Source organism: Dromaius novaehollandiae, chromosome W, assembly GCF_036370855.1.
Source record: "Dromaius novaehollandiae isolate bDroNov1 chromosome W, bDroNov1.hap1, whole genome shotgun sequence".
Lineage (NCBI taxonomy): Eukaryota > Metazoa > Chordata > Aves > Casuariiformes > Dromaiidae > Dromaius > Dromaius novaehollandiae.
This window is the reverse complement of record NC_088130.1, coordinates 4,831,154-4,843,811: the sequence shown is the minus strand read 5'-3', so window position 1 is coordinate 4,843,811 and position 12,658 is coordinate 4,831,154. Positions and strand designations below refer to the sequence as shown.

General features: G+C 49.6%; 1 protein-coding gene across 1 annotated transcript; it reads right to left on the bottom strand.

The window, feature by feature from the left end:
- Window positions 1–742: 742 nt before the first annotated feature.
- Window positions 743–6,472, bottom strand: LOC135324313 (uncharacterized). Its single transcript, XM_064500333.1, has one exon. The coding sequence runs from the start codon at window positions 6,412–6,414 to the stop codon at window positions 5,317–5,319; it is 1,098 nt and encodes a 365-aa protein (XP_064356403.1). The 5' UTR covers window positions 6,415–6,472; the 3' UTR covers window positions 743–5,316.
- Between the last annotated feature and the right edge of the window lie 6,186 nt (window positions 6,473–12,658).

Here is a 12,658-nt window from a genome sequence, read left to right as displayed (position 1 = left end):
AAACAACTACAAGCTTTTGGGGGCCTTTTGGGCTTCTAGCAGACCTTTATACCCCACTTAGCATATTTAATGCGGCCACTACAGCGTTTGACCAAAAAAAAGAGCCAGTGGCAATGGACTAAAGAGCAGCAGCAAACCTTTGACCTGTGCAAGGAGGCGGTGGACCAACATTCCAAGCTATTCACTCCATACGAGGGACAACCTTTTGACCTGGAGGTAACAGTTATGGGGGATACGATGTCTTGGGGGCTGTGGCAGCAATGTGCTCACACAAGGCGGGAACCTATAGGTTTCTGGTCCTGTTCCCTGCAAGGGGCCACAGCAAATTATGCACCTCTGGAGAAACAGCTTTTGGCTGTGGTGTGGGCTTTGCAGGATACCGAATGAGTTACAGGACGTGACCCGGTGACTGTACACACTCCCCTCCCCATTCAGGCATGGGTGATGGATGATACAGTCAGGGCCCATGTCGGGGTGGCCCAAGCTGCAACTCAGTGGAAATGGAAACACTGTCTACAAGCCCGGTTTAAGGAGGGGAGAAAGAATATGAGTACCTATCCTGATGCAATATCGGGGGGGGGGGGGGGGGGTTCGTTACGATCCCAAGGACAAGATTAAGACGCTAAAACCGGTCAAATATCGCACAACCTTTTAACTTTATTTTCCACGGAGTGGGGAGAAAAGGTGGGGAAAGGCGAAGGGGAGGAGAGAGAAAGAGAGAGATAGAAAGGGGGGGAGAGAAAGAGATATCACCACCCGTGGATCCAGCGGCGTCCCGTTGGTCCTCTTCACCCTGGGTGTAAATTTTAGTGATGCGCGTGCAGTAATTACAACTTGAGCAGGGTCCGACCCTAGGTTCCCGCTGAAAAGTTCAGAGCCAAATCAAGGCAAATTGAATAAATAAATTGTAATGACACGCGTGCAGTAGTTACAGCTCGAGCTGGGTGCCTCCAAAGAGGGACCCCGAACAAAGAAATCCCTGGGCAATTATAGCTTTTTCAACTTAAGTTTCCCACCCCTCACGCGGTAGTTCAGACCAATAGTAATTTTGGGGTCTGGGGTCTCCTGCTCCTTATTGGGTCTCATCCTTGTTCCTAGGCAGGCTGCTTTTCTCCCTTATCTTTACTGTTGGGGTTCCTGCTGACAGATGTTTTGATTCCTTGGGTCCCATCCTTGTCTCTCAAGGCACAAACACAAAGAGGTGTTGTTCCAGCAATTAGCACTGCCCCAGCAGTGACAGTAGGTGTTATCTCCCAAGCTCCTGACTAAGAGGATATAATCCAGATCCCCCCCCTTTAATTAACACTGTTTCAGCAGTGAGAGGAGGCTTTGTTTCCAAGGGTCCTGGTGCCCAAGCAGGCCTTATTTCAAAGCCTTGACATCCTCCCTTTCGGAGTGTGAAGCATAGGAATGCAGACTGCTTGTAACTCCCTTATCTTTCCAGCCTGCACCAGCTCTGGGGCCCTTTCTCACTGAACTAGGGCCAGGTCCCAAAGTCTCTGCCCGATCGTGCCCTGGTTCGGCGCAGGCTCGGCGTGTCCCGGGTGGTCGCAGGGAGACCGTTTCGGGGGTCGCAGCAGCTCAGTCCTGTTCCCGCCGGGAACAGATGGCTTGTTTGGGGTTATGGTTTGCTTGCACCTTATGTACCAAGAAATGTTTAAGGCAAAAGTTCACTCATCTGTCCGCCACACCACCCCGTGACTTAAACATTGATTGGTACGTCTCCTTCCTGAAGTCTTCATAGCCTTCGTCCACGGTGGAACAAGTCGCGGGAAGAGTAAAAGGAGAGGAAGGAGAAAGAAAAAAAAGGGAGCTTAACGGTGATTAAACAGAGGTCTTGCTCAATGCAAGCTTATTCTTTAACAACTTTAACAACATTTAACTTCACAGAACAAACATCAAAACTGAGTTAACAAGGTAAATGATTGTTACAACAGGTACAAAACAGCTGGCAGATGCGTTGTGGATGTTAATATGCAATTCCCTCCTTCAGGAGAAACTGGGAATGGGTTTAAATGATGGGTACTGTGGTTGGCCGTGGCTGATGGATGGCACGGATTTTCTTTATGCCGTCGGGTGAGGTGGTAGGAACAAATTGCATATTTGACACAACGTGTCGGATTAATTGAACAAAGCAAGGAATTATACAAGGTAAGAACATTAAAGTGGCAACCACACATGACAATACAATATTAACTGTTTCACCACGGTGTCCCCAGTAACCAGGACCACAAATCACCACTCCAGCCGTTCCAGGTTTGGACAGGGACGTGGGCTATTTTTCTGATATCTTTGGTTAACTGGAGAACTACTTCGCCTACATCATCTATCTCTAAACAACAGTTGGAAATATTCAATTTCCCACACACCCCTCCCTCTTCAGCTAACAGATAGTCTAAAACCATGTGGTGCTGAAGGATTGCCTTGCGCATCTGTTGGGACTGTAGAGTTAAAAGATCACTAATCCAATTTCTCAACCCCCGGTCCCTGTCAGTCTGAATCTTCTGTACCAATCATGAGCAAATCTGCCTCTGGAACAGATGCAGACTGAGGTTTCCAATGATCTGGTTGTCTCTTCGGGCACTCATTTTTCCAGTGCCCCTTCCCCCTGCAAATTGCACATTGATCTCTCCTCAGTGGAATTCTATTTCCCAAATTCCCTCCTACTCTATGCCTTCTTCCACGTCCTTGTCCTTTCGGAAAACCCCTTCCCTGAGAGGAAGTTTGTGCCTGGACAAATGCAGCTGCCAAGACTGCAGCATTTTGCCCCTTATCTTTCAGTTTCTCCTTTTGTTTTTCCTTTCTCTCTACTTCTTCCCTGTTATTGTACACCTTATATTGACATCCCCGACATACCATATACTTTCTGAAGCTTTCTCCTTATATCTGGTGCTGATTGTCCTACCTGTCTCTTAATTGTTTGATTCATTCTTTCCACTTTTCCACTGGATTGTGGCCTCCAGGGGGTATGTCAGGAGGCCACTCGTTATTCCCCCATTTTTGCGTCCCACCCAAATCTGCCTTAATGGATTGCGTCTTACGGGCAACACTTCTGTCTCCAAGGTTATCATATACCTTTACACCTAACTGAGGTCCGCCTGTTTCTGGTAAAAGGAAAAACAAAGGTCTGATAATCCCTATATAACAAATTCCCGACCACCCCGCAGGTAAAGATTTATATGCTGTGTGTCCACAGATCCAATAATGCCCCTTCTTAGCTCCGATGCCCTGAGCAAATGGCCCGTCTATCCCTGGTGGGAATTGAAAGTAAGTTGTGTCTCTGTCGCCCAGAGGGCTGACAAATGTAACTCCCCATCACCTATTTGGCCGGTACAATACCAAGCCCCAGAAGTGCCTTTCCATTTGCAGGTTCGCTTGTAAGGGGGATAATTGGATTGTCGGTGAATTACAGTTTCATTTTTATTTGACCAGTATCCCTCAAATCCCCGATTGCGCCCCGTTTCATCGAGCCACGTCCATAGGTGGAGATTCCTGTTTTTATCAAGCGGCTTACGAGTGAGTGTCCATCGACATCTACTTTCCCCCACTTTGATCCCTCCCTCCTGGGTACGGTTTAAACAATATTGCCCCATGGCTGGAAGCTGAATTGACCAGGTCCCACTGTCGTCCCACGTGTCGTCCGCAGTTTCGCTACAATTGCTTACGATCTGGTCTGGGGTGAGGGGTGTGGGCGTCCACGGCCAGCTTGATAACCCTAGCGGTCCTCCGCAAACCCAGCAGTGGCTTAAATTGAAAGTTTGGCTTACTGCTTTCGCCAGCAACATGAACTCGTTGTTCTCGAAGGGATTAAATGGGTTGGGGGAAGGTAGAGGGAGTGGTCGTTTGTCGCCTTCGTGGATGCATCCTTGAATCAGGATGGTCCAGAGCAGTAGGTGCATGTTGGTCAGACCGCCGCCCTTGAAAACAGAAATAAGAACAAACTCGCTCCTCGGGTCAGATGGAGGGAATAATCCATTTTGTGTGAATCTTGTGGGTTTTCCCACTAGCATCTTTTGCTCTCCAAGTACATTTATCATTCTATTAACCTCCCAGGCATTTTGCTTCCAAAAAGGAAGCCATTCCAGGCAGACTTTGAACACCGTATATGAATCCGTGTAGATGTGTACAGGGGAAGTAGCCTGGCTTTCATGTTGGAATACGCTCCACACTGCAACCAGCTCTCCCACCTGCGCACTGCCCTCTCCCTCTGTAATGATCTGCTCCTTAGTCCCCACTTGGAGCGCCACAGCCCGGTATCTCCAGGTTTTCCCTTCCTGCTTTGAGGAAGTGTCTGTGAACCATGCATTTAGGATCTGATCGGAAAATGGGGGAGCTACTTGAATTACAGGGGGGAGTCAGGGGGTTTCTTTATTCAAGTCTGCCTCATCTTGTATATTTAATACTTTAGCGGCTCCCTCCGTTATGGAAAAGATTTCGCAATAATGCTCTATTTGTGAGGCGTTCGCCTCAAAAACTAGCAGCCACAATGCCTCATCGTGGACCGAGGTCCACTCCCAGTGAGCCCTTTTCCGTAGTAAGTCGTATAATGGCCTGGCAACAATTGAAATATGAGGAATGTGCTTCCTCCAGGATACGAGCAGCCCTAGAGCGTGTTGCAAGTCCTTTTTGGACTCCAGCATTTTAACTGAGTCTAATGAGGACAGGGTATCCGGGGGGATGCAGGTCATCCCCCTCCTCCACCAGATTCCCAGAAATTTTACTTTGCTGGAGGGAGTTTGGATCTTTTCGGGCGGAATTATCAGCCCTATCTGCTCTAGGTGAGCAATAATGTCGCTCTGCGTTTTCTCAACATCCTCTACCCAGCTCCCTCCCACGAGCACATCATCTATGTATTGATAAATTTTGACTCCTGCCTGTATGGGGACAGTTTTGAGCTCTTGTGCTAGCACATGATGGGCTAGTGTAGGGGAGTGCTTGTACCCCTGAGGTAGCCGAGTGAACGTGTATTGCTGTCCCTCCCACGTGAAGGCAAAACGCTCTTGGTCCTCAGGCTGCAAAGGGACCATAAAAAACATGTCTTTGACATCAATTGTTGCCATCACAGGGTGGGACTGCTCCTGGATAGTCGCTATTAATTCAGCATTGTTTGGCACAGCTGCCATCAATGGGCCTGTATTGTTATTTAATTGCCGATAGTCTATGGTTAGTCTCCACTTACCCTTTGGTTTTCGAACTGGCCATACAGGGGAATTGAAGGGGGACTGTGCCGGGATCACAACTCCCTGTTTTTTCAGGTCCTCCAATACTGGGGCAATACTCTCTCTCGCTCCCAAAGGTAACAGATAGGGTTTTACATTAGTCAGCCGGGAAGTGGGGAGGGGAGACGCTGCTTGCAGCAAGCGCACTGCCACACCAAAATCTCCGGTTAGTCTTCTGACCTGAGGAACACCGAAAGACCGCGAATTCCCCTGGGTATCCCGCCACTGTTTCCCCCTCAGGACGTCTATGCCTAAGAGGTTCATTTGAAAAGGCCCCACAGCCGCCATGGTGTCCACAGGACACTTCCCCTGGTAACCACAATGTTACCAGGGTCATGGGCACAGTCTGGGTCTTCCCCAGAGCATTTAAAACTATTAGGTGTTTGGATGGGACTGAGATGCCACACCGTTCTGCCTCACTCCGTGTTAGCGCTGTAATTTGGGCCCCCGTATCAATTAAAAAGGTTACGGGCATTCTCCTTCGCCCCACCACTACGGTGATTAACAAGTCTCCTTTGTTATTGCAGGTGAGTTGTCTTATAAACATCCACCCTCCGCCTCCCCCCTCACCCTGAGGGGCCCGAGGAGCTAGTTTTCCCACTGCCCTTTCGTCCTCCTCAAATTTCCCCCCCCCCCCGGCCATGTTTAACGCTGGCGCGGGGTGTTGTTTCGGTCTGGGCGGGGGTCCCTGTCCAGACCACCTCCTGACCAGGAGCTCTAGTTTTTTGGCCGGGAGCCCGTCCATCAAATCTCGGGGCACGCCTTTTTGCAGCCCCAATTGCCATAGTCCCTGCCGGGTCAGGGATCTTTCTCTTCTGGCTAAGTCTGGGCTCCTCCCAGAAAATGCCAGCGGCTTGTTTGCTGGTTCTGCCGCCCACACAGCCCTAGTTTCCACCCTTTGGTAAGTCCGGCCGACTGGCCCGTATTTCCTCCCATAATTGATCAATTCCTGGGCTACCTCCCCCCAGGTCCACACCTTTTTCCCTAGCCGCCCATGCTCGGGGGTTACCATCCCCTCCAGGGCAGCCACGATTCTCTCCTCGCGGGGCACATCTTGGATTCTCCCCTGCAATTGGATCCCAATAGGTTTCAGGGAATCAGGAAGTCCCCGTATTAGGGGCGTCATCCACTCGGGATCTACCGGCAGTAACATCGGAGAGCTCAGGCTCGGCTTGAGTTCCCGATCGTACATCATTTGCAGACAAGCTGCCTTTTGTACGCTTTCCAGCAATTGATCGACAGAACCTGTTATAGCTAGGTGATCCCCCCTTTCCAAAGGGTTCAGCCCCCCCTCCCAATACGCGACCCTCTGAGTCAGGGACCATGGGGCTCGGCTATCGCCGGTCGTCAGGAACACGCCCGGGCCCCAATGTCCCTCTGCCTCCTTTTCCGATAGCAGGATTCCCCCCCCCCACCCCCCCCCCCCCGACAGGGATACCCGCCACACGTATTCGGTTTCAGATTCCCTAGCCGTTCCAGCAAAATCTTTTCGCAGCTTGGCCAATTTGGTAGCTGAGAGTCAGTTCACTCATCTTTCCACCACAGTACCCCACATGCAACCTTGTTAGGGGAAGTACGTTTTGAGTGCATGCCTCTATTGAAGGGGAGGCGGGTCCCCCAAAATCCAAGCGTGGGTTGCAGTGTATAATCCGGGGGACCGACGCCCATACGTCCCCCTGCGAATTAGGTGCCGCTTGGGAGGGGAAGTAGCTGTGCTTGCTTTAGTAGATACAGGAGCAGAGGTTACAGTGTTGCATAGCGCTGTAAACCCTAAGAAGGTACAGCGGCCGGACGTCGGTGTGCAATTCTTAGGGATAGTCTGGAGGTGGAAGACAAAAGCTATCCCTGAGAAAGTGCACAGTACTATTCAAAAATACCTTGCTCCCACTGCTGTAAAACAACTACAAGCTTTTGGGGGCCTTTTGGAGTTCTGGCGGACCTTTATACCCCACTTAGCATATTTAATGCAGCCACTAAAGTGTTCGACCAAAAAAAAGGGTTGTGGCAATGGACTAAAGAGCAGCAGCAAACCTTTGACCTGTGCAAGGAGGCGGTGGACCAACATTCCAAGCTATTCACTCCATACGAGGGACAACTCTTTGAGATGGAGGTAACAGTTATGGGGGATACGATGTCTTGGGGGTTGTGGCAGCAATGTGCCCACGCAAGGCGGGAACCTATAGGTTTCTGGTCCTGTTCCCTGCAAGGGGCCACAGCAAATTACACACCTCTGGAGAAACAGCTTTTGGCTGTGGTGTGGGCTTTGCAGGATACCAAACGAGTTTCAGGACGTGACCCGGTGACTGTACACACCCCCCTCCCCATTCAGGCATGGGTGACGGATGATACAGTCAGGGCCCATGTAGGGGTGGCCCAAGCTGCAACTTGGTGGAAATGGAAACACTGTCTACAAGCCCGGTTTAAGGGGAGGGAGAAAGGACATGAGTACCCCGCATGCAGCCTTGTTAGGGGAAGTATGTTTTGAGCAAATGCCTCTATTGTCTGAGACAGAGGGGCTGCCTCCCTCCGCTTTGCTCCCCCAATAGAGCCATTGCCTGTCCAAGAGGCCCCTCCTTTTGGGAGGTTATCTCCTGAGCGAGTACAAGCCAAACCAACCTTAGCAATCCCTGCTAGGATATCTGTAATGGAAGGGGGGGGATTGCCCTCCGCGTACTCGCCTCTGGGGAGGTAGCATTGTATCCATCTGAGCAACTTATGATTGCTGAACAAAGAGTCGTAAGCTTACATTTAAGACTGGACTGCCCTTCACAGTGTGTATGGCTGTTTACACCTTTGATACCTGTTCAAATAGCCCCACTCTTATTGACCTCTTCTCAAGATTTATCTTTCCAGGTATCTGTATCCACGCCAGTGAATGTCTCACAGGGAGCACCAATACTGCGAGGAATTCTGACCCACAGTGCCGGAGTGCCTCGAGTTCAGCAAACACCCTCAATGCACCCTTTAGCCAGTGTGTGGGTACTAACTCCTCAAAAGGAAGAATGGCCTGGCACTATTTTAGCAGATGGTCTGGTCCTTCCTGATGGCGATACCATGCCTTTCTGTCTTCCCATCAACAGGTTATCATGCCAGCATCTGGAAGTTGCCATTGGAATGTTGCCTCTTGCTGACCACGACAGATGCCCTTGATCTACAAGACCATCCAGCTTCCCATGTAAATACATGGATTTGGCTTGCACAAAGATCAGCTAACCTCTCTGCTTTCTGTATTGCAGGAGGACGATCAGTGGATGATGTCTTAACTACATGTTACATAGGTGTACCAGCTCCACTCGTGGTATTGCAGAGTCACACTTTCCTAAAAAAATGCTGACGTTTCTGTTACTCCCATGAATTTCTGCGATTTGGGTATTGTTTCCCAAAAGCTGACACCTTGGGCTTAGTCTTTCCATATAGCTAACATATCTAAAGCAGATACTTGCTTTCGCTTTGTAAATGCTGCTTCTGTTCTGCAGAGTGTAACCCAGGTGGCCTATGCACTGTAGGTCGTGTTACTTTAAGCATTCCTCCCTGTATGACGGAGTGGCAGAGGACCCCGTAGCATATCCTAAGATGCCGCTTGTAACTGCCATATAAGTTTAAGCCTTTTCAGTGTGTGTGTTTTCTGTGTGTGTGTGTGTGTGTGTGTGTGTGTGTGTGTGTGTGTAAGGGTGAGGCGGGGGCACCGCCTGGACTCCCAGCAGGGAGTTGTCCCTCATATGGAGTGACTAGTTCTGAATGTTGGACCACCGCCTCCTTGCACAGGTCAAAGGCTTGCTGCCACTCTTTAGTCCATTGCCACTGCTATTTTTTTTTTTCTGTTTTGGTCGAACACTGTAGTGGCCGCATTAAATATGCTAAGTGGGGTATAAAGGTCCGCCAGAACTCCAAAAGGCCCCCAAAAGCTTGTAGTTGTTTTACAGCAGTGGGAGCAGGGTATTTTTGAATACTAAAGCAAGCACAGCTACTTCCCCTCCCAAGCGCCACCTAATTCGCAGGGGGACGTATGGGCGTCGGTCCCCCGGATTATACACTGCAACCCACGCTTGGATTTCGGGGGACCCGCCTCCCCTTCATTGTTTCTTAGCAGGCAGCTTCCAGGGAGCACTGGGTGCAGGTGGGGCGGTGGGTTTAACTCGGTTCTGTTGATTGGCAGGCAAACGCTGCCAGCGCTTGAATAAATCAGCAGTGGACAACCCATCGATCTCATCCCACGATACCCCCGCCTGCCGCAAGTCAGCCCACATCTGCTTTCGTGTGACTTTTCCACTCACTTTAGTCACCCCTCCCTGTCTCTTTGCTCTAACTTTCTGAGCCACCCGTACCTGTTTAGAATCTGGTCCACCCAGCAGAGCTAGGGCTCGCAAATTATTCACCAGCGCTCCCACTGTACCAGTAGCGGGCATCACCGTCCCTAACAGGAGCGGTTTCAAGGCACTTGGGGCCCCTCTCAATAGCTGTGTTTTCCTTTGCCGAGTTATCTCTACACCATCTGGACCGTTACTGTCTGCTAATCCGAAGGCTACCCCCAGCTGTCGCAGCATGTTTATGGCCTCTTCCATGGTACGCCATGCCCCCACCGTGGCGGCCAGCTCGCCCGTAGATGGGTAAGCCCCTACCACTGCGGCACATAACCACTGGTACAGCGAAGGAGCAACTACAGGGTTACCGGAGCTATCTTGCGCAGACATAAGCTGGGAGAGAGAGACTACTGTACTTGAGCATCTGTGGACAACGGGCTCATTAAATTCAGCTCCTCTCTTAACAACGTTAATGATCCAGCCCCATTATCCCAGGCTCTCACCATCCATGCTAGTAATGACTCCCCCGGTTGCTGCTGGAATGTGGTCAAAAACGTAACTCCTTTAGTCCTTCTCTGCTCTACAGTATCCCTATCTCTCTGTCGCCTCCCCCCCCAAATCTGAAGAAGCGGCTGCACCTGAGCGTTAGCGGGTTCTTGCTCAATATCAAACTCAATTTCTGAGTCAGATGAGGTACTCCAAATATTGCCATCCCACTCCTCTGGGTCCCAGGAGGGTCGAGTTATAATCGCCCGCACCTGAGAAACAGTAGCGGGCTCCTTCCCATAACACCCACAGTGCCTATTAGCCATCCGCAAAGCTAGCCGCTCCATCTTGTGGGTTAATTCCTGACTCTTTTCAGTTTGGGTCATAATCAGCTCCTGTGCTACTGCCTTCGCATCACACAAATCTCCCGTCTCCTTCTCCAGATCCTTTACTCGTTCCTGCAAAGACGATACCTTGTTATCTAAGGCTCGAATGCCTGTCAACAGTGCCCACCCTAATCATCCGGCCAGCTTCCGAGCTGCTTCCGAAGGGGCACGGAAGGGCATGACCTGTAAAGCGTATTCAACCGCCTTTGGGGTAACACTTTCCCCCTGTGCCAACTCTGGCCAGTCCTCGGGGACTGCCAGCGTGGCAAGCAATGCAGCCGCCGGCCCCCATGGCTCAGTCTGGGGCCATCCTGGCAGCCGCAGGCGAGCAGTCCCTTCTTGACTCTCGCCCTCCCCCTTCGCTCTCCTCGGCCACGGCATTGTCATTTGTGTATCCTGCCGACTACGCCAAGTGTAAGGGTGAGGCAGGGGCACCGCCTGGACTCCCAGCAGGGACAGACACACAAACACAAGGCATACGATGGTCGATATGGAGCATTTATTACCTCTGCGTCTGAACGGGTGTTCCCTGGCGTTTTCCCGATCGAGGCAATGATGGAGTGGGGGATCCCTGGCACCACTGAGTGTCAGTCCAGGGCGAGGAACCCTGGGGTCAGGGACGCTAGATGAAGTTTTTATGTACCGTACACATGCGCAGTAAGCATGTTGAGCTCATTGTTATTCCCGATTCAAAGCCCAGGTGCAGCGCCACCCTGGCACAGGCTCAACTACGTGACTATGGGTCAACATGCCCTGTTGATGCTCCTTTTCCCACGGGACGGTCTGGCTAGCTTCCATCGCCTATTGCCTTGACATTCTTCCGCACTTTCCCATACAGTGTGTGTTTTCAGTGTGCGTTTTTCAGTGGTGTCATTTTTTCAGTGTGTGTGTGATTTCCGAGTTTGTGTTTCAGTGTGTGTTTTCAGTGTGTTTTTCAGTGTGTGTGTGTTTTCAGGGTGTGTGTGCTTTCAGTGCATGTGTTTTTCCGTGTGTGTTTTTCCATGGGTGTTTTTACTCTGTGCTTGTGATTTCAGTGTGCGTGTGTTTTCAGTGTGCCTGTTTTCAGTGTGTCTTCCAATGTTTTCAGTGTCTGTGTGATTTTCAGTGTTTTCCCTGTCTGTGTTTTCAGTGTGTGTGGTTTTTTCCAATGTCTGTGTTTTTTCCTCTGTGTGTGCATTTCAGTGTGTGTGTGTGTATGTGAGTGCATTTCAGTGTGTGTGCTTTCTGCGTGTGTTTTTTTCAGTGTGTCTTTGTTTTCAGTCTGCGTGTGTGTTTTTCAGTGTGTGTGTGTTTTCAGTCTGTGGTTTTTCAGTGTTTTCACTGTTTTTTCTGTGTGTGTGTGTTTTTTTCAGTGTGTGGTTTCTTCAGTGCATGTGCATCTCTTTGTGTGTGTTTTCTGAGTGTTTTCAGTGTGTGTGTGGTTTCAGTGTGCTTTCAGTGCTTGTTTTTTCAGCGTGTGTGTTGTTTCAGTGTGTGTGCGTTTTTAGTCTGTTTGTGATTGCAGTGTGTGTGTGTGTTTTCAGTGTTTTTATTGTTTCTGATTTCAGCGTCTTTTCCGTGTGTGTATTGTGCGTTTTCAGTGTGTGTGATTTCTCTGTGCATGTGTTTGTTTTCACTGTTTTCAGCCTGTTTTTTTAATGTTTTTTCTTCAGTGTGTGTGCATTTCAATATGTATTTATAATCTGTGATTTCTGTGTGTTTTCAGTGTGTGCCTGTTTTTCAGTGTGTGCATTTTCAGTGTGTTTTCAATGTGTTTTTCAGCACGTGTGCATTTTCAGTGTGTTTCAAGTCTGTGTGTTTCAAGTGTGTGTGTGTTTTTCAATGTCTGTATTGTTTCACTGTGTGTGTGGTTTCAGTGTGTGTGGGGTTTTAGTCTGTGTTTGTGTTTTCAGAGTGTGTTTTTCATGGTGTTTTCACTGTGTGTGTGGTTTCAGTGTGTGGGGGGTTTTAGTCTGTGTTTGTGTTTTCAGAGTGTGTTTTTCATGGTGTTTTCACTGTGTGTTGTCAGTGTGTGTGGTTTTTTCAATGTCTGTATTTTTTCTTCAGTGTGTGTGCGTTTCAATGTGTGTGTTTTCCCAGTGTGTGTGCGTTTCTGTGTGTGCCTGTGTTTTCCGAGTATGTGTGTTTTCAGTGTGTAGCTGTGTTCTCAGTCTGTGTTTTCAGCTTGTGTGCGTATTTTCAGTGTGTTTTTCAGTGAAGTGTGTTTCCAGTGTCTGTTTGTGACTACAGTGTGTGTTTCCAGTGTCTGTTTTCAGTGTGTGGGTTT